At 39.0% G+C, this 20,748-nt stretch overlaps 1 protein-coding gene across 16 annotated transcripts in view; it reads right to left on the reverse strand.

Annotated features, from left to right (window-relative positions):
- Window positions 1-3,123: 3,123 nt before the first annotated feature.
- Window positions 3,124-20,748, reverse strand: part of RYR2 (ryanodine receptor 2) — a 243,264-nt gene continuing 225,639 nt past the window's right edge. For all 16 annotated transcript variants that reach the window (XM_083432050.1, XM_083432042.1, XM_083432040.1 and 13 more), the window contains 13 exons: window positions 20,125-20,211; window positions 18,271-18,489; window positions 16,346-16,476; window positions 14,467-14,509; window positions 12,936-13,069; window positions 12,184-12,244; window positions 11,253-11,399; window positions 10,592-10,726; window positions 8,933-9,089; window positions 7,328-7,392; window positions 6,311-6,411; window positions 5,365-5,416; window positions 3,124-4,437 (listed from right to left, as the gene is read on the reverse strand). In XM_083432050.1, the coding sequence (XP_083288176.1) occupies window positions 4,342-4,437; window positions 5,365-5,416; window positions 6,311-6,411; window positions 7,328-7,392; window positions 8,933-9,089; window positions 10,592-10,726; window positions 11,253-11,399; window positions 12,184-12,244; window positions 12,936-13,069; window positions 14,467-14,509; window positions 16,346-16,476; window positions 18,271-18,489; window positions 20,125-20,211 (1,428 nt within the window). In that variant the 3' untranslated portion in view covers window positions 3,124-4,341. The remainder of the gene's footprint in view (window positions 4,438-5,364; window positions 5,417-6,310; window positions 6,412-7,327; window positions 7,393-8,932; window positions 9,090-10,591; window positions 10,727-11,252; window positions 11,400-12,183; window positions 12,245-12,935; window positions 13,070-14,466; window positions 14,510-16,345; window positions 16,477-18,270; window positions 18,490-20,124; window positions 20,212-20,748) is intronic.

The raw sequence follows: 20,748 nt of genomic DNA on the forward strand, positions 1-20,748 counted from the left end.
CAGACCGCTCGTTTTGGTGGGACGATTGACCAGAGGAGCGGTGGAGCAGGAGGTGGCTGGGGGGTCCTTGGCAGGCAACGGACCCAGAGGTGACAGAGGGAGAGATGGACATGGACGTGCTGGGGGAGGACGTTGGGTTCGAGCACGGCGGCACAGAGATGGAAGCAGAGGAAATCGAGGTCGGCGAGAGCACGGAGGACGAGCCGGACTTATCCGGCTGGATGCACGCCACGGGGGACGAACTGTATCCGCCATTCACCCCCACAACGACGGAGCACCCAGCACCCACACCTGAGGAAGGGGAGGGGGAAGGGGGGGCTTCGAGGGGGGGATGGATGTCAGGGGTTCAGGAGCAGAGGCACAGGAGAGGGAGGAAATGGAGAGCGAAGGGGAGGAGTCCGAAGGAAATGTCAGCGATGACAGCGATCCGAGGTCTCTGAGTCTGTCCAGTGAATCAGAGGATTCACAAAAAGGGGCTCCCATGGTCAGGGCAAGGGGAGTATCCAGGGGGGCACTTCAGGGAGAAGGGGCCAGAGGGGACTCAGAGAGCAGCAGCTGGAAATCTGGACCAGCGTCCACACCAGAGGGAAGTAGGGGGGAGGAGTCCCAGGCATCGGGATCAGGCGGCGCGCTACCAGCGGGAGAACATGAGGCAGGATTGACCACGCCTCCGTCAGGGAGCGAGGAAACGGTTAAGAAGAAGGTTAAACGCGCGCGCGCGCCAAGTTCAAATGTACAGGAAGGCAGCACAGTTGGCAGCCCGGGTAGGGAGCCAAGTCCTAAAGCCCGCCGAAGAGAGCGGGAGGAGTCAGGAGGGTCAACGTCTGCGTCAGAGGAGTCCAGGAGGGAGGAGACCCCGGGGGGCAGCAGGACCCAGAGGAGAAAGGAGAGAAGGGAGAGGTGGAGTAAGATTAGAGTCTTAAACTGGTGTACAGGGGGCGGAGATTCAGACGGAGCTTCGCCGGTCTAGACTCTAGACGTAGAGCTGGGGCGCTGAGGCTTGGAAATGGAAACTATTCTTCAATAAAGACTTTGATACTTTACTACCGGCTAGCGTTGGTCCTTTGTGAGCTGGGACCAGGAGCCAGCTCTGACACTTACGCTTTTTCAATTATTTTTACATAGAATTTCATTTACATGTGAAATCACTATTATCCTAACCCTCAGTTCAAAACTTTTAAGACACCTTGAACATCAGTATTAGTTTTATCCAACCAACAAACATAAGATACTGACTTTTATCAAAGGCTATGATGATATTAGAAATATTTTTTATTAAATATGAATATATTCTATGCAAGATATGATGTAATCCAGAAAACAAAATCTTGGAAGATAATCGGAAGCTATAAATCTTCTCAAGGTCATAAGTGAAACAAAAATAATTAGTCTTAGAAGGCTGTAGAATCTGTGTGCCAGATGGCTTGGGGCTAAATAAGGAAAAGCTTATTCAGGTATAAAGGAAATGTTAGTAATTTGACTCAGGTGCAAGTCAGCATGCACCACAACTGCAGACATCAAGAAATAGCTTAAATATTGGAAATAAATGCACAAAGAACAGCCATTTTAAAAAGCCGGTAGTCTGCACACCATGCTCAACAGTCTAAAAATCACTTGCTGTTCAGGATCATACCCATCTAGCTGTGCGTATCTGCATATGTAAGGCTTCTGTTTAGGTATCATTTGTTGAATCAGAAACTGAAGATGAAAAGTAGACATGTGCAGGAATGCCTTTTGTAAACCAAACTAGATTGGGATTGCAAATCTCTTTCTGTTGTGTGGAGGAGATTTGAGTTTTGCTTTGTGTACCATGTGGATGAGATTGCCCAGAGCAGCCATCAGTTGTCACCAAAAGAAACTGACCAATGGGCAAAGACAACTCCCCCCCCCCATCAAATCCCCCTCCATGGCAATGCACACATTGTAGCCAACATTTTCAGCGCTCCAGAAGATGCCTTTCACTATACATGACTTCACCAATTTCCCCCCCAAAAAACACTCTCCCCTTACAGACATTCTCGCCATTAGTGGAAATGCGAAGGAAGGCTCTGGATTTATTTGGTGAAGGCCTACACACACAGTTCACAGCTGTTAATATTTAAAGCAGCCTCAGCCTGTCCAGTCTTCTTTGTCTAATCACTCCTTGTTTCAATAACTAAGGTGTGCGATTATTTCTTATTATTTTTACCAAACGTGGGAGTAATGATGCTCCAGCAAATTGCCATGATGAAAACTAATTAAAAAGCAAGCAAGATTCTCTTAAGGTTTGCTTGATGTTTTAAACAATCAGGAAGATACTGCATTTTGGGGAGTGTATAGTTGCTTAGAGGAATCCCAAATGTGTGAGCAAAGGATAAATTTGTAACAAGGAAAAGCAAATTGTTAAGTAGTGATCCCTATCTCCTGGTGTGTGTGTGTGTGTGCGTGTGTGTGTGTGTGTTTGTGTTTCTCAAAAGAACTTCACTGCTAGGCACTCTAGCCTTTTCACAGTAGAGACCAATTCATTCAGTCAGCTCTAACACAAGATAACTAGATCCAAGACTAGATTAAGTCATTACTAGATTTCTAATTTATTTCTACTGTCTCCTGCATCCCTTTTTAAAGGTTGGAGTGGAGTAGAAAACAAAACTTTCCTGGCAATTTAGTGTAGATTAGAAGAAAGGGATATGCAGAACTAACTGGTTCAGATAATTGCTTATATGTACAGTCATTAATTATATTGAGTATTACTACATAAATTTAGAAGTCTCCAGAGGCTAGTTTCTGTGCTAGTTTGCTGCCACAGAAACAAGAAAGCTTTGTGGCACCTTAAATATATTTATTATGGTATAACCTTTTATGGACTAGAGTACACATAAAGTATTATTCTCAATTGGGAGGTTTATCTTAATAATTTTATTAGGCTTTAAGTTGCCACAAAACTCTTTCTTGATTTGAAAGATAGGTTGGAATGAACCTTTTATTACAGCTAAGTGAGTGTGATCAAGAAGCAGATTTTCTTCAGTGTAAAGTGGTGGTCTGGGTTTAAATTGGAACGTTTACTAGGGCAGAAGGAACAACAGTGATGCTATGACGACAAAGGGGGGACTTGTTGCAATAACTTTAAGAGAAAAACTGACAGCCTCTGTTAAAAAGAAGCGAAGTGACAGCGAAAGCACCTTGCTTCCATTCCAAATCTCTCCTTTTATTTGTAAAGACTGGCATTACAATCAAAAAAGGACTCAAAATGGAGTGATGTACACATCATTGGTGTTTCATGATGCAAATAATGAAATCCCTGAATGGATATTGCTTCACCTTGGATTTTAAAAATTGACCTAAGAAAAACCTTAATTCCACTAATGATCACAAATGGCAAAATGAACAAAAAGGAAAACAACAAAAAGAAAATAAATCCAAACTACTGGCAAGTTCATAACATATACATAGTGGGTTGATGACACTGGTTTCAAATGTACAATAAAGCCCACAACACTTTATTACTATGAATATTATCGTGAATGTTTTCTCATGTTGATCAACTTGCTTCAGAAGGTTGCTTTTTGTTGTTTTAACTTGCATAATAAACATGCAATGAAATTATTCTTTTTAAAGGTTTTTTCTGCAGTCTTTTTGTTTTCATACAAAGATTTCATAAAGTTGCAGTGTTGCATCAGAGCATTACCAAAATAAGTGTAAGAGATAAAGAGGAAGATACCTGTGAACTGAGCTTAATGAGAAAAAAAACCTACTTTTTTATCCTGAGACACGCCATAGTCTTATTTAAAAGGTGTGCACAGCCAAATCCCTCCCAAGCCCCTCCAGAAGACAAAATAAATATTAACTGGGAGGAAAGAGAGGACAAATAAAGAAAATAAGATGTCATCATGCACTCATCTTCTGCATAGCTCAACCTACATATAGTAAGGCACTATTTCCCCACAACTTAGCGTCCACAACAATCCTTTACAGCACTCCGTGAACTACAGAGGTCCTTCCAGGATGATGAAATAAATAGATTGAATGAATGTGGCTATCACATTACCCCACGTGTGTTCTCTTAGTTAAGGGAATCATCAGGCAGTCTCAGAGAAAAAAAGCTGTCGAGTCTCTTGTTGTGTGCGTGTGTTCATGTTATGTATGGGGATTTGTTGTGTGGGATATTTTTTCTTCTCTTCCCAGAGTTAAGTTCTCATTGTTCTCAAAGCAAGCATAGAAGAAAAAAGGACAGCTGAGTCATCAAAAAAAGCTTTGGTGCTCCAAACAGCACACTGCTTAATAGATCTGGGAAATCTGGTAACTGTTCCCAAAGGAGTCGGGAGAGGTGTGGATGGTTTCTCAAGAGATAGTCCTCAACTAGAATTAGTTAAGCTGGTCTTCATACTGCTTTCGAAAGCAGTCGCCGGCAGGGAAAAATTCCCAGCATCGCTCTTGATACATTTTCCATACGTAGGATTCCTGTAAGACACAGAAGAGAACGATAGTTGAACTTACTTTTAAAATACATTTGAAAGACTTCTGCCACTTACTCTAAAACTTTCACTATTGCAAGTCTGAAGGATTTTGAAAGGATGATCAAAACCTAGTTTTTTATGCTGAAATACGTACTGTACACACTGATTCAACTTTATAGAGAAGGGATCATTAGCCTTATCTGAAAGGTATTTCTCCATGATCTTACAACAGTCTGGTGGTTTTAGTGTGTCCCCCCCCCATACCCAAAGACAGGAATGTAGTTACTTCAGAGAAAAGCTTAACTCCGTCGCCTTGAAGCAATCTCAAGTACGTTCCTGCTTTCAGATGAGGCAGAAGCGTTATAAATACTTTAAGCATTTGTACTTATTTCTTTGTTATCCAAGTCTGTGTTTCAATTTCTGTTGTTGTATAGTGTTGTCTGGCTAGGACCCTATTTCTTTATTATCCTCGCCTTTGTAGGTCTTGGGAGCTGCTCTGGAGATAAATGGACTAGATCCAGTCCAAAGCATCAGAAAATTAAGCCTCATGCTTAAATCTCCCTTGCTGGACTGAACAATACATCAGCAAAAAGGAATACAGGTGGCAAATCCCACAGTTTCTACTTGACATACCATAACTTTGGTGAGTGGAAAGAACCAGAAGTTGAAATGTTTGTGAATTCATTAAAAAAGTTAAAATGTGACTTTCCAAACTAACACAAGTAGTAGAGGAGACAAAATATTGAAATTGATGTAAGCTCTCAAAATGCTTCTAAATGAAACTTCACATAGCTATCAAAAGTAAAAAAAAGTCATCTAGTGGACTTCTAGGTACCGGTACCAATTTGTATCACAGTAGATTACACTTAAAAGTTTCTGACAAAAAACGAATCTTAGATAGTTATTGTTACACAACATGTTGGTGACTCACCTGTCCGGTATGTTCGGTTTCATCTTTATTTATGAGATACATCAGGAAAAATCTAAGATAAAGAAATAAGTTGTTCATGGTGTGTGTGTGTATATACATATACATACATATATATATATATATATATATATATATATATATATATATATGAGAGAAATATCTGTATATAAGAAATTAACAAAAAATGAAAGAACTAATCAGCCTGTCATTAGAAAGCAAAGGCCTCCCACGTGTAGAATGGGAAATTCATGGCTATGATTTATAGCCCCAGTTCAGAAACCAGTCTACTAAATCATATTTTATTGAACTAGGAGCAATCCTTTCGCTTGGTTGGCTCCCTCCTCACCTCACTTCACTTATTCCCTCCCTGAACATATTCCTGCTTTCTTAACATCCAAACTGAGAAATTGGGGGTTAGGGTCCCTCCATACTAGGATATGAAACTAAATTCTGGTTTCAGTTGAATCCAAACTTGGCTTCTAGAAACTGAATTGAAGTGAAAGGCTACAGGACTCATTGTAACTTGTTAATATATATTGCATCTGTTATTTTAGGAATTTAACTAAGCCTTTAAGTCCATTTAGTTCATAGAATCATAGGGTTCATCTAGTCAAACCCCCTGCAATGCAGGGATATTTTGCCCGACGTGGGGCTCAAAGCCTCAACCCTTAGGTTAAGAGTTTCAATAGGATTTATTTTCTAGTTGTCAATTTCGTGCTGTTTCCAACTATTATGGTTCAGTTTCAAATTTCATATCATAATTCAAAATAATTATGCACATTATCCAATACTAGATGTGGACTCCCCTGACCTTTTTTGTTGTTGTCACAAAGCAAAATACTTCCTTTTCCAACCACCATATAAATTTAACTAGAGTTTTACTTCAAAATATTGACTTGTTGCATCTCCTATTATGTTTCAGATTTGATGACATTAAAGTACTTACAGATAATTAGCCAAGTTGTGCTCCTGTAGAGTATGTGTTTCAAAACCATGGGGCACTGTGTCAAAGTAGTCATTACCTATCCCACAAATAAAGCATTTGGTCTAAAAAGAATGAAAAAAAATACATTGTCCAAATATTCTTTAACAGTACAAGGAAAACAAGGAAACTCTATATGCCAAGTTCAAACTTCTCAGCAAAATCCCTTGCTTTAAGGCCTTAAATAGAAATGTACACTCTTCTTTTCCAACCTATGCTTTCTGAATGCTAAAATATTTCCCTCTGTAAGGGAATAAAGGGTCGATGCTGAAATGCAAATTTTCCTATTCCTTTTCCTGTACTATTTCTGAAAAAGCCTTATGTATCAGTAGTAGAACTAGGGGAAGATGAAGCAGCCGATTTCTGTTTGTTTGTTTTTTCAGATTTAGCTGCATTTAAATTGTACGCCTCCCTTCCAAAGCACACATTTTCCCCAAAATAAGCTTTTCTGTACACTTTCCAATGCATTTGCCTTCTAAGTTTGTTCAAAATGTGTGTTTTTTCAAACCGAAACTGCATTGCAATATTCACAAAACACATAATCCAATTTTTTTTATCCATGTATAAATACAAGATTGGCAAATCAGGTTGGTTCTCTTTAAAATGTGAACCGTACTAATTTATTCTCCATCCCTAGGTGGAGAACATGCATTTCTTACACAAGATTAGTCCCTAGCATTTGTTGCTTAAAAGGATCTCAAGAAACAGGGCTGGGAAACACCACTGCCTAAATCTTTGGAGAACCACCACTGCTTGGCATAGATTATAGCACTGAATGTTGGTGGTATAAGCCCTCAGAATGCAGTGCTGCTCCATAATGCCAGCCCAATAGGCCATTATATATTCTATGTAAAAGAAGTACGCCAGGGAAATCCTAAACTGGAATCCTCTCACTGGCATGTTAGCTATACACAATTTACGTGTATTTATGCTTCACAAAAATACCATATACATCACGACAGAATTGCTGATATATATTACCTCCATGTCTTCTTTAACTTGTTCCTGCTGATCTCTTAATTCTCCAAATGCATCAATAATTAAACCTGGTAATAAATAAGGTGATACTTAAAATAAGGTGATGCTTTTGATTTTGTAAACTCTGCCATAATCTGATGCACACGTTTAAACCTTACTCAAAACTAAAGTTATATGCACTGAATGCTCCATTCACCACCAGAGTTTGTAGTAAATATGACTGTAGAGGCTGAATCTGTGTTTAACTCAGAGAAACATTTCTGTCAATCTGTGGGGAGGTACGGCAAGTCCCTCCGCCGCCACAGGGATGCCCACAAAGTCCTCCGCTTCCATGGAGAGGCACTGCAGGGCCCTCCTCCCCTGCGGAGAGGCCCAGGGAGACCCTCTGCCACCGCGTATATATATTGTGATATATCGAGATATTGTGATGTTTAGTTGGTGATATAACATTATATTGAAAACCAGATATCATCCAGCCCTAGTGTGTACATGAAGTGTTTGAATTTGCCATATAAACTGGAGTTGTCTGAAGCGCAGTTCATAAAACAAGAGGAGAAAACTACCATAGTTTTCAGTGTATAAGATGATGTTTTCTGATTAAAAATTTTAGTCAAAAATTGTGGGTCTCCTTATACACGGATGGTGAATGAATAGAGGTTCAGGCTTTGGTGCAGGTGGCCCAGGCTTGGGTTCGAGCTCTGGCTTTCAAAAAATAGGGGTTATCTTATACGTGTGTCTTATACAGGCACAGGCAAACTCAGCCCTCCAGATGTTCTGGGACTACATCATCCCTAGCTAACAGAACTAGTGGTGAAGGATGGTGGGAGTTGTAGTCTCAAAACATCTGGAGGGTCAAGTTTGCCTATGCCTGGTCTTATACATGGAAAAATATGGTAATTGTGGATTGACTTTAATCTCTTGTTCCTTCTTCACAAGAGTGTGTATATGGAATGCAAGTCTTAATTGCCAAAAGATGCTTTATGTGACAGCATCCAGAGGTTACATCATTTCATTTTCCTGTTCTCATTATGAATGCTTATTATTAACACAGTCACATTAACAGAGCTCGACAAAGGTAATGGACCATGGCTTAGAGAACAGGGGAAAGAAATAAATCACATCAGAGCCAAGAATATAAATACAAGAGAAGGGGAGATTTGTTGCAGAAGAAGGAAAGAGTGAAGAGGTACTGGGTCTGAAGGCTCTTGCAGATGAGAAGTATTCATATACATACACTCAGGTTGTGGGCATGAGCCAATCATGTGCAAAGCTCTGCAGGACCTTTTGTGGTTGGAGTTCTTGTAGAAGCGGAACTAGAGTGTGTGCTTTTATTAGATTTCAGTAGATATACAAGACCTGACAACACCATTTTATCCTATTTGCTTGTCTCTAATTTTCAGCTATATAGCACACTATATACACTAAACTCACGTTAAATAGATTTTGAACATAATCAAATGCACAGGAAGTTTATGTTTTTTATATATTGGGTGGCATGATGTTTCATCCCATGTGCCAGGGAAAAATGGGATTTTAGTTATCAGTAGGGAAAGGGTAATTTTGTCAGTTAAAAATACAATATAAACTGGAAAAAATATGCATATGTACCTTGGATGATAGCGAGGAGAATAACTATTACAAAAAAGAAAAACGTAATATCAAAGATGATTCGATAGATTTCATATTCATCGCCTGCTGGATCTTCAATTTCATCACCAATTCCACCACCAGCACGCACTCCCACATACATGTGAAACATATAGCACTACGAACACATGGGAAAAGATAGTAATGTTAAAAATGCACATTCTACATCCGCTATGGCTATTTATTAATCTGCATAAGGCTTAAACTGCGCCTTGATCTTTCAGTCAGAATTTCAGATAAATGAGTGTCTGCAAAGAGAGTGGGAATGCAGGTCTGTTTACCTGAGGGAAAGGGGGTGAGAGAGCCTCACACTCTTCAGAGAAGCTCTCAAAAGATCCTGGCCTGGTTTGGACATAACAAGCCTACACCAGCCTCAAGCCTGAATGCTCCCTAGTCCCTATCACCAGGCTAAACCTTTCCATGCTTTGTTGGGGGGGACCATTAAGCCACTGTACAAATTTTTTTTGGGTGGGGGTGAGTCTTCAACCTTCTCAGTGGGGAGGATGAAATCTGTTGAGGGGAGTTACCTTTATAACAGGAGTCAGCAGAGGGTTCCAGTTGCCTTTCTTTAACAAAACACTGCTTGAAGCAGTGGTGAAGTTACCCTCAGCAGGCTGGCACTGTGGCAGTGCCCTCTTACAGAATTTCATTCTGGTTGCTGCTGGGCTGTTGACTGCAGCTTCACCACTGCTTAAATCAGCAGCAAAACTTATTTTTTAGGCCACGCCACACCAATGTGAAACTGCACAGAGGCCACAAAGAATGATGAATAAAGTGGGCAATTACTTTGTTCTTAAAAACTGTAGAAAACAAGGCATACTAATTATTTTTCCTATATTCATACAAAATTTGCTTACTAAAATATCCCTCCTGAACAGCTAACTGGAAACTAGGAACATTCACACGGGAAGGAGCCAGCTTCCCCCATGGATTGGGTTATCTGTGTACAGAATACGGCTTTCTTTTAAATTTGTTGTTTTTATTTATTGGCAGTTTCACTTTGTTGTTTGGCATAAATACAGAAACTAGCAAGGCCCACCTGCTGGAGACAGGATGCTGCATATTGACACTAGGCTTTGGATTCATAACTATTGATAACTGTTTTACAATGCTTTTGTAAACAAAGGGTTAAAGATATGTGGTTTGAAATGAGAAACCTTACAAATGTTTTTAACAGTCTAATTCCCTCCCTCCCCCCTTCAGTTCAGGCTTCAGAGACAGACAAATTCAATTTACTAGACAAAGACTCCGGTGTTATCATAAAAGTAGTTTTTGTTGTACTGTGTAAACAGTTGGTATATTACTAGTTCTGTCTGTAACTTTGAAGCCTGACCAAAAGTCAACTCATGAGAAATCATCATCCCAACTTTCCTGATTGTCACTATTATCCAATAAGAGCAAGCTTTTGGGATGTCTTTATTCTGACTACGGAGTATTTCTAGTATATTGTAGAGAAATCAAATTACTACATCCTTTTACCATTGTCAATTTATAGTAACAGAACCTTCCTTTTTCTGAAAGCATTATGTTTATAATAACCATACTGAGTTATATGAATGGCATCGAGAACTTGTATTAGCAACACAAGGAGAGATGAATAAAAGTCAAAGTAATATTTACCGTTAGCATATCATCACACTTCATGTCTGGCATATCTCCATCTTCACTCTTATTGTAGAATTTGCGGAAAAAATTAAATGCGACTACTGTGTACAGGTAAACTACCACTGCCAGTAATCCCACTGTGAGCACAAGCTAAAAAAACAAAACAAAAGTCACATTACATATTAATTAAGAGTACAGCAATGCGATTTGACGGAACAATTATATTTCTGTGCTGAATGCCCTCACGCAGAAGTTTTCTTTCTAATAAAGAAAAAGGAGAGATGCTTTAGCATATTGACTTGAAGTTTTGGGTTGCAGCCAACTGTGCCCTTCAGTTTGAGGATCCAGTGATCCATACCTATGCAAATGGCAGAAGAGAAGAGGCAACTTTTGCTTTTTCCTCCTCGCCCATTGCAGCCGCAGGGAAAGAGACTTTAGTAACACTGATAGCATGGTGCTGGTTAAGACATTAGTACCCACTGTATGTTTTTTTTTTACAACTAATTAAGCAAAATCAGAGTTGCAAGTATGACTGTGACTTATCCTTTGAATTTTTAGGACAAACATTATGAAACTTATCCCTTTTGTTTCTATCTATTCTGTTTGTATAATTGTTCCTCCTTACCAACTTGGTTTTAAAGGATAGTGTAGTTAATGATAGAAAAGACAACATTACCTGTTTGCCATTGTGAGTTACAGATGACAGAATAGTTCGCAACGTTTTGAATCCCATTGCTATGTCAAGAAGATGAGCAGCAAAGAAAAAGTTGTTGTAATGACCAAGGACTGACATGGTCATATACCAGGCGAGGTACAGAAAAGACTTCAGGGAGAAAGCGTAAAACAAAATTAGAAAAAGGGCAGACAACATGATAATTGCGATTAACTGGACTCAACTGCAAAACCAAATAACTCAATAATTTATACAACCAGGTGCAAGATTCCTGGTGCCCTAGATCTGAGCATAACAGCTGCCAAATAAATGCAAAAAAGATAGATTTTAAACATTTTAAATCAGTTTTATTTAACTCATATTCTTTTTAAATGAACAATTTTTTGTGCTTTTTTAAATAACCTGGTTAAAACCTTCAGTTTTTCAACTGAATCAATACTCTACCAAAAGCCTGCTTTCGTAAGTAAAGGAATGAATTGGGGAGAGAGGATATCTGATTTCAAGGTCTAAATAACAAAATCAGCCAATATCATTTATCATTAACCACTGTATCTCATCAGGATGATTTTTTGCCCTCTATGTGAGCTTTGCAGTGTGTTCAGTTCTAGCTCTGAAAAATGATGAATAGTTACATCTACAAGGAAACAGCATGGAAAATTCTTGTTTATTGCAGCATGAATAGTCATAGCCAACAGCCTACGTTATCAAATGCAAAGCTAAACAATCCCTTACATGTCATAAATAGACTTTCACTGATACGATAAAATTTACACTACGTTACATCTGAATATCAAATGGAATTGGCCATATATATGTTCAGAGTCTTAATATAGCAAAGCACACATTTTCAACCTCACTTAAAATAGCCAAATCTCTCATACTAAACCAGTTTCCTGCTTTAGTACTTAATTTATATTTGATGGCATAAACTTACATTATCAGTGAAAACAACTCCTAATTTCCACATCTGATACTTTACATCAATAGAATTCAGTCTGGAAAAAAATATATGAAAGACACAGTAGGAAATAACACTATATTAATATGTAACAATTACCACATTCAGCCTTGGTATCAAGCCATCACTGCCCTGTTTTCAACATAGCTATCTTAGAACCAATTCATATGAATATCATTTTAATTCCTGCTATTGCTACTGTTAAAAGTGGCAGTGGGGCAGATTCTGGTGATACTATTTTTATTTTTGCTCAGAAACGCCCACTGGAACAACACTGCATTTATACTTCTTTCCCCAAGAAGCTGACATCTCTTAACTTATTTGTGTTACTGTCATTGGTGCCAATCCACATTAAGGCTGTCATACTTAGGTTCCATTGAAATTAATGGAAAAGTCACATATTGCTTAAGTCTTGCTGATTTCAATGGAACTTTAGTTTGACTAACTTGGAGTCTCCTATTCCCTTACTGTCAAGGTCGGGGTGTTGCCAAGATAGGGAATGCTGGTAGCTGTTGTTTAAAAGCTACCAAGCAAGGTGCCTTTTTCTTCACAGTGCAAATACAATAGGCATCTTAATTTTTTTCATCGGCCCCCAACACATGTACTGCTTGAGAATATCAAGTCACTATTAACCAAAAACAGTCACTCTTTGAAAGCCTAAGAGCTGTAGGCTCTACATATGAAAAAATGCTTAATTTTTTAAAAAAACCAAATTTTTGAAAACTTACACAGCTGATAAAGAACTATCTTTTTTGGGTTTCTTTTTTTCTCTAGCATCACTGAAATCCAGAGCAGCTTTGTCCATTCCCAGCAATTCACTGATTCTGTCCTTTCCATAGAACTCTCCATATTTATCCATAACCTAGAAGAATGGAGGTGATTGTTATTTTTCTCTCTACTTTGGAAACCTAATAAAACAGGTTATATTTCAGCTGAATCCAAATTATTTCAACAGCCCATTCACAATATATGTGTATAATACTGATTGATCAATTATGTGGCAAATGAACACATAGATCTCAGTCAAGAACTGAGATCTGCTCTCTATATAACAGCAGCAGCAGCCATAAGCTTTAGGCTGATTACATGCACACATAAAGAAAAATGATTCTAACTATATAAATAACTAAACTGGCTAAATTTATGTGTAAACATAGTCTATACATATATATTACACAAATGTTATATCATTTTTTTCGTTATAAAGTTGCATCAATTTCCATTATGTTAGTATCTTCCTAAAGAAACAATTAGAATGAATTCTGCACATACAGACATGAGCCACTGCCATCTGTCTGCAGAGTTTCTGGCTGAAGATTTGTTTTCCCTAGAGTATGAAAAGCTGCTGGTAGGAAGGGTGGTTTTCATCTTCTAGCCAGGGTAAGTGCTGTGGATTGGGCTATGTGAACATTTTTAACACATAAGCTAGCCTGTCCTCCTCTGACAATACTGATTAATTGTTAGATGGAAAGAAGAGTAGTGGGTCCCAGTCAATGTGTAAAGTGTGCTTTCTTATCTCCGTAACAGTGCTTCCCCCGAAGGCACTGATAATCTTTGGAGTTTCATGAGCAATGAAGACAGCTGCACAACCTTCTGTAGGCAGTCATGGTTACAGATGGACAAACCATTCTTGATCCAGTCCATGTCCCTTGCACTAAGAGCCGATTAGCATGTCTGTTCCATCCCAAATGCATGCAATTTAAAAAACAAACATACCCACAGAGTTTCAAAACACACTGATTTAGAAATACTACCCAAGTGCTCTGAAGGGTCCCTTGATTTAAAACTTTCTGCATGTTTGCAACAGCATCACTTGCTGTGCATGCATAAAACCTTTGAGCGAAACACCCCTAGAAGCGGCAGTATGATATGGTGTACCACTGTATAGAAAAAAGGATGGCTGTCCCTATGAAACTATGAAGCAGCCATCTCTTTTCTGTATAATACCCTTGGACCATCTTAGTGGGGGTTTTTAAGTACACCTCAGTGAACCATGCATAGAAAGTTTGGAGACATGCTGTCTAATTTCCATGTTCCAAGTATAGCCTGTCCAAACTGTGGAGCAAACTGAAATCCTTCCCCATCTCTAGTCATAGTTCTCTGAAAAGGGGGGCCAATACGGTCACCTCTGCAGAAAGGCTTTATATAACTGCATTAAATTAATAATAATGGATACAAGTTATAATGATACAAAAGGACATGTATAAATAATTTAGACATATTCAAAATTACATAATTGAACTATAATAAGAACATTACCTTTCTTTTTACAAACTTGTCCCAATAGTTGTTAGGAAATGATCTAAAGATATACAAAAGTAAGATAGCACTCATATGAGTAAACATTTTTCTAAATAGCAAATTCACAGGTAACACTATTGTAGGAATTGCCTACAGAAAAAGCTTAATAAAGCTACCTAATACAAATGTATTTATAATATGGTATAGGTTTAATAAATAAATAAATTCATTTAATAATTCAATTTATTATAGGTTTAATTTACACAGGTAGTCCTAATTACTAAAAAAAAATAATCCGGTAGGAATGTCTTCCTTCCCTAGTGCAAACTTCCCATTCAGATGTGTTAATGTGTCCACAGAACTCCCACAACCCAACATTGTTTCATGTGAAGCTTTGTTTAGAGTGTCCTGGATTGCTGGTCTCTAATATGACACAAAATTAACTTTTGCAAAAATGACATTTCAGGTTTTTCTGCAGATTGTGTTAAGATGTGTGTGTAAAGGTGCTGACCTTTAAAGCCCTAAATGGCTTCAGCCCTGTATACCTGAAGGATCATCTCCACCCCCATCGTTCAGCCCAGACACTGAGGTCCAGCTCTGAGGGCCTTTTGGCAGTTCCCTTACTGCGAGAAGTGAGGTTACAGGGAACCAGGCAGAGGGCCTTCTCGGTAGTGGCGCTCGCCCTGTGGAACGCCCTCCCAGCGCCAAAGAAATAAACATCTTACTTTTAAAAGACATCTGAAGGCAGCCCTGTTTAGGGAAGTTTTTAATGTTTAATGCTGTATTGTGTTTTTAATATTCGGTTGGGAGCCATCCAGAGTGGCTGGGGAAACCCAGCCAGATGGATGGGGTAATAATAATAATAATAATAATAATAATAATAATAATAATAATAATAAATTAAAAAAAAAACTTTTGTGAGTGAAAGAAATACCTATTTTGGGCAATCATCTTTTATTTCTTCTTTTTATCCATTTAATGTAACTTAACCATTTGGAGATACATGATGCATCAGTTCACATGTAATGCTAATCTGGCCTGTTGGGGATTATGCATAATGACCAGAAAATGTACAGTCACTATATGCACATTTCCCGAAGCCTGTTGGAGATTATGTATATTGACTAGGAAATGTGCACAGTTCCTTCTTCATGGCTGGATTATGTGCATACTGTATTCTTCATGAGACCTGGTGAATGTGCACAGTTAACCCATTCTCCTTAAAATATATACTATGAATAAAAGTGCCCTGTTCTCTCTTTATATTTAAAAGGATGAAACATGAATAAATAATTGGATGTGTCACCTTCCATGTGTTAGATGGATTTAAAAATGCATATCATTTTAATTTAAGTACAGTGGTACCTCGGGTTACATATGCTTCAGGTTACATATGCTTCAGGTTACAGACTCTGCTAACCCAGAAATAGTACCTCAGGTTAAGAACTTTGCTTCAGGATGAGAACAGAAATTGTGCTCTGGCAGCGCAGTAGCAGCAGGAGGCCCCATTAGCTAAAGCAGTGCTTCAGGTTAAGAACAGTTTCAGGTTAAGAACAGACCTCTGGAACGAATACAGTACTTAACCCGAGGTACCACTGTAAAAGAGAACCAACTTGACTGCATGAATCAACATTTATGTTTCAAGCATATCAGTGCCATTGGAAACAAAACTGCTGTTTGCAGAATGGAAGGTTGTTATTTTTTATGATATCCTCACAACAAAGCAAGCTAAAATGTACATTTAATAGCTACATAAAATAGTTATAGCTGCCTCAAATCTTGGAGTTTTCTGTGCTGCTGATGAATCCAATCACAATTCGCTACTGCCAAAATTGAGATACATTTACACAAGCTTCAGGAAAGATTGGGGGGGGGAGAGAGAGAGAGAAATATTTACTGTGTGTTGATGACAAGTCTATCCCACTGCCCTTTAATATCATCTTCTGAAGGCTGCTCTGTAATATACAGCCCATCAAATTCTAATTTCCGTGCGACTTCTTTTTCTCGTTTAAATATAACCAGTGGAACCTGCAACCAAACATAAACACACCAACATTTGATTGAAATGTCCTACAGCACTTGGAGCAACAATATCTTAAGAACAGCTGCTTGTTGGGGAAAATGCAGACTGAATGAACTGTACAATTTCTTAAAGGAAGTATATATTGTATAAAGTGAACTGGATCAATTGCAGCCCTTCCCCTATTTGCGCTTACAATCCAGTGCTCAACAGAAGGGGAAGGATATTTTCAGTGATGCTTCCTTCTCTCTGCATTCACCCGGACCACTGCTTCCTCTGGAGTAAATTTTCAAAGGATACAAGAGACTTGCAGGAGGAAGAAAGAGCAAAAATCTCTTACCTCCCCACCTATGAACAGGAGCACTCTTTGTGAGCAAAAATCTAAATAGTATGTTCTTTAAAAGGAAAAAAAAATGAATTGATCCCAGGGCAAACCCTAAATAGTAAGGAAAATTTACTGAGGCAAGTGCTATTTAAGTACCAAAAACATAAATATTATGTTGCCATCACAGCAAACCTTTGAGGTTGCCCAATTAAGAAAATGCAAACAAGGTAAAGATAATGGAGCTATTGCTCCATTAGTTCTTTTGTTTTAGCATTCCATACTCTCTTCCATACTGCCAGTTTATACCTGGGAGAATTTCTAAAATTATCAGGAAAATTTTCTAAAATTAATTGTGGAATTGGTACATGCACAGTTTGCTATAACTTAGGTTTGTTCTTTTATTTCCTCCTCTGCCTTTATCTTTCTTTAAAAAAAAACCTATCATTTTTAATTTTGTAAATCATCATACATCAAACAATCCATACATTAAACATTGATTTCCCTCCCCCCCCCCCCATGGTTCATTACACTTCTCCTTCATTGCTGCATACTGTGATTACTCCCTATTTTAGCTCATCCAACTCTTCTTTTGTTTATATTTTTAATGCTAGATTTATTCTAATCCTGCTGACATTTTAAGATGTTTACAGTAATCTTTCAATAATTCAGCAAACATTTTCCAATCATCCTTAAAATTTCCCCCTTCTTGACCGCCTCCCCTCTGCCTTGATCAATGTAAATAAGCAATCACTTTTGAAGCTCTGCGTGTTTCTGCACAGGCCTCTTGGCAGTTTTGTTGAGGGGAACAAAAAATAAAAAGGTAATGCAAATTGCTGCAAGATGCATATGGGCAGTGATCTCCACAAAGTCCTGGAGTCAAAACAGAGGAATGGTAGATTTCTAAGGGATTGGTGCCATTCTGGAATTTGGATGTGTAATTTTTTGAAGCATTTTGAATCTCAAATGCATTCACAGTACTTTAAAAAGTGGCCGAGTAAATCTTTGTTGCATCTATGCCCTTGGGGAATAGCACGCACAAATCTCATACAAGATCAGTGCAAAGTAAGAAAAAACTATCAGGAGCACTGCAAATGCTACACAATTTTTCATCTTATTTTGAAGATTTTGTTTTAAACAGAGAAATCTATCTTTGACTTTTAAGTTTGATAAAATAGGATATCAAGGGATTGCCAGTTTTCTACTGTTCTTCTTGCCACTTCTGAAAGATTTCAATGTGCTGTATCTAACAATATTTCATATTTGTAACACGTTTAACAATTTCCTTAGTATCATTACTTCAAAGCAAGAGCTTCATCGGCTCCCAGTTCACTTCCTATACAGTGCCCTGGATATTTTAATTGAAAGAATTGTTTGTTTGAAAAAGCATCCTGCACACAAGCCAAAATAAATATTTAAAGATATGAGACATTATTTGTAACTACTTCAATGGAGATGTATGAATTCCTTGTCCTCTTACTTTCAAACAGTAATATCCAATGATGCAGAAAAAGGAAATAACTGTGTGCAGAATGGCTAAAATGCGGAGTGTGGGTTCCATGTAGCCGCTACTTTCTTCAAGAACGTAGTGCACTGTGATGATTCTATGGGAAGGACTTTCTAAGCTGCTTAACTTGGAGTTTTCAGCAATATTAACCACAGGAACCTCCTTTTCTTCAGCCACTGCAGATGTGGAGACCTGTTGAAATAAATTGACGTGAGTAGAAAAAAATAAAAACGCTCTGACTGTGAATTTCTGTTCTCAGAGTCTCCTGGAGGGCATTCCTGACGTGTGAGATGGCACCTCCTCCTGAAGCCTTCAGGCACCAAAAACTTGGTTGCTTCTCCAGGGAGAGAGCCACTTAACCTCCCAGACCCAACTGGAAGATCCAGTAACCTACCTGCTCATTCAGAAAGACATTTAACATTTATGTCTGTTGGTGTAGTGAAAAAAACAATAAACACGGCAGTGTTAATAGTCAAACAATCAATATAAAACAGGCCAGAAAAGTAGGAAGAGGAGGACAGGCAGGAACAAATTCCTAAAGTTCGTACTTTTCTGCTCTACATGTGTGGAGCATAAACTGGATTAACCTAATAACCCCTAGTTCCAGGAAGGAAGAGGTGGACTGAATGCCCTCCTGGAGAGGCTGAAAGCAGAAAAGACATTTGGTCATACCACGAACTTCGAGGTGCATGTAAAGATCAGCTCAGGTGGGACTAGATCTCCCTCTCGTGGCTGAAAGCAGGAATCACAATTCATTTACCAGAAGCCTGTGGGTCTCACTCTAGGTCCATTGTGTTCATGTTAAGCCATGTAGAGAGGAGAGAGTATACACAGCAGCAGCAATGTTAGGGTTGCTGGATACGTCCTCTTTTTCAGCATAAAAATCCTCTCTGGGGGGATTTTTAAAAGTAGGCAAAATGCCTGGAGTTTTTTTTTTTTGTTTACGTGTGGCAACATTTAGTCTTGCGCCTAGCGAGCATCAGAACAGCGACTCCGAGTACCTGGGAATGGAAGACTGGGGGCGGGGAGAGAGATACGGAGGAGGGGAAGGCGGAGACTAGTGGGCATTTGCCTTTCCTGGAGCAGAAGCTGCAGAGGGAAGAATATGCAGGCAGGAGCAATCAGTTTCAGAAAGCAAGAGCATCATGGAAGAGTGGGGAGCTTTAGTCAAGGCTAGAGGCAGAATGGAGCACTCAAGCCGCAGGATGTTGGAGACTGAGCGATCAGCCCCAGAGGCGGTGGCTATTGTTATTGTTGCTGTTTCCCCTGTGACTTGTCTCGCTGCTGGACAACGTGTGTGGAAGCTGGGAGGGGTTGGGTGTAAGGTGGAAACTACTCTGCGGCTGGAGGGTATTTAGCCAGTCACCCTCCACCTCATCCCTGCACCCATCCCGATCTGTGTGTTCTTTCCCTGCCCTCCCACCAAATAATCACGTGCTCTTTTGGGGGTGACCCATAGCTTAGTGGTAAAGTAAATGCTTTGAGTGCAGAAAGCCCCAGATTCAATCTCTGACATCGCCTGGTAAGGGCAAACCCTCTCTGAAACTTGGAAGAATCACTGATGGTCAGTAAAGGCAATACTGAACTAGATTTGTGTTTGTGTGTGTCATACAGTGATAAGCTATGTAACCTTTTTTGCTCCTAAAATGTCAGTTTTCAGCTCAGATTTGCTGGGATCACCCAGGAATGCTAAAGTACAAGAAAGTATATATGTTTTCTTTTTGTGCATATGTATACTTTTTGTGTATATGTGTACTTTCTGTATACATTTTCATTTTTTATGGTACTTCATTTACACTTAAGTGGATGAAAACATGAAGGAGTTACCTTATAGAAGAGCAGAATGAAATTAATGGCAAATGCAACAAACAAAGCCAACATCCTCATATTGTAGAAATTCCGAGCAAAATAGTTCTGAAAGACAAAATAATAAATGTTAAATGCACTAAATACTTACATTTTAATAATTTAGCTCCGTTAACCTACAGAATGTGATCTTGAAAGAAATTACTGCATTTACTCGAACCTAATGCTCACCTTTTTTGGCCAAATTACGTTGCAAAAATTAAGGTGTGCATTAGATTCGATGGCACATTTACATTCACCAGCAAATACTTTTTTTGGTGTTCATTAAAGAATTCACATAATCCAAGTGAGTCAAGGTTTTGGTTTTTTTAGCCATGATCAGATAAAGCAGGGGTGGCTAATCTTTTTTGGCCTAAGGGCTGCTGATCAACCCTCAGAGGACCACATGCTAGTAATGGGTGTGGCCAGAACAAAAGTGGTCATTGCCAGAGTGGGCCCAGACACACAGATAGCACACATACCACCCCCTTCTCTGGGTTAGTAAACCAATCCACTGTGGCTGCATTTTGTGACTGATATAATTCACATGCTGTCTGAGTAGAGTGTGAGAACAGGAAGACCATCTTATTTCTTCCACTGTACATG

The sequence above is a fragment of the Podarcis tiliguerta genome (assembly GCF_965153285.1).
Source record: "Podarcis tiliguerta genome assembly, chromosome: 3".
Taxonomy (NCBI): Eukaryota; Metazoa; Chordata; class Lepidosauria; order Squamata; family Lacertidae; genus Podarcis; species Podarcis tiliguerta.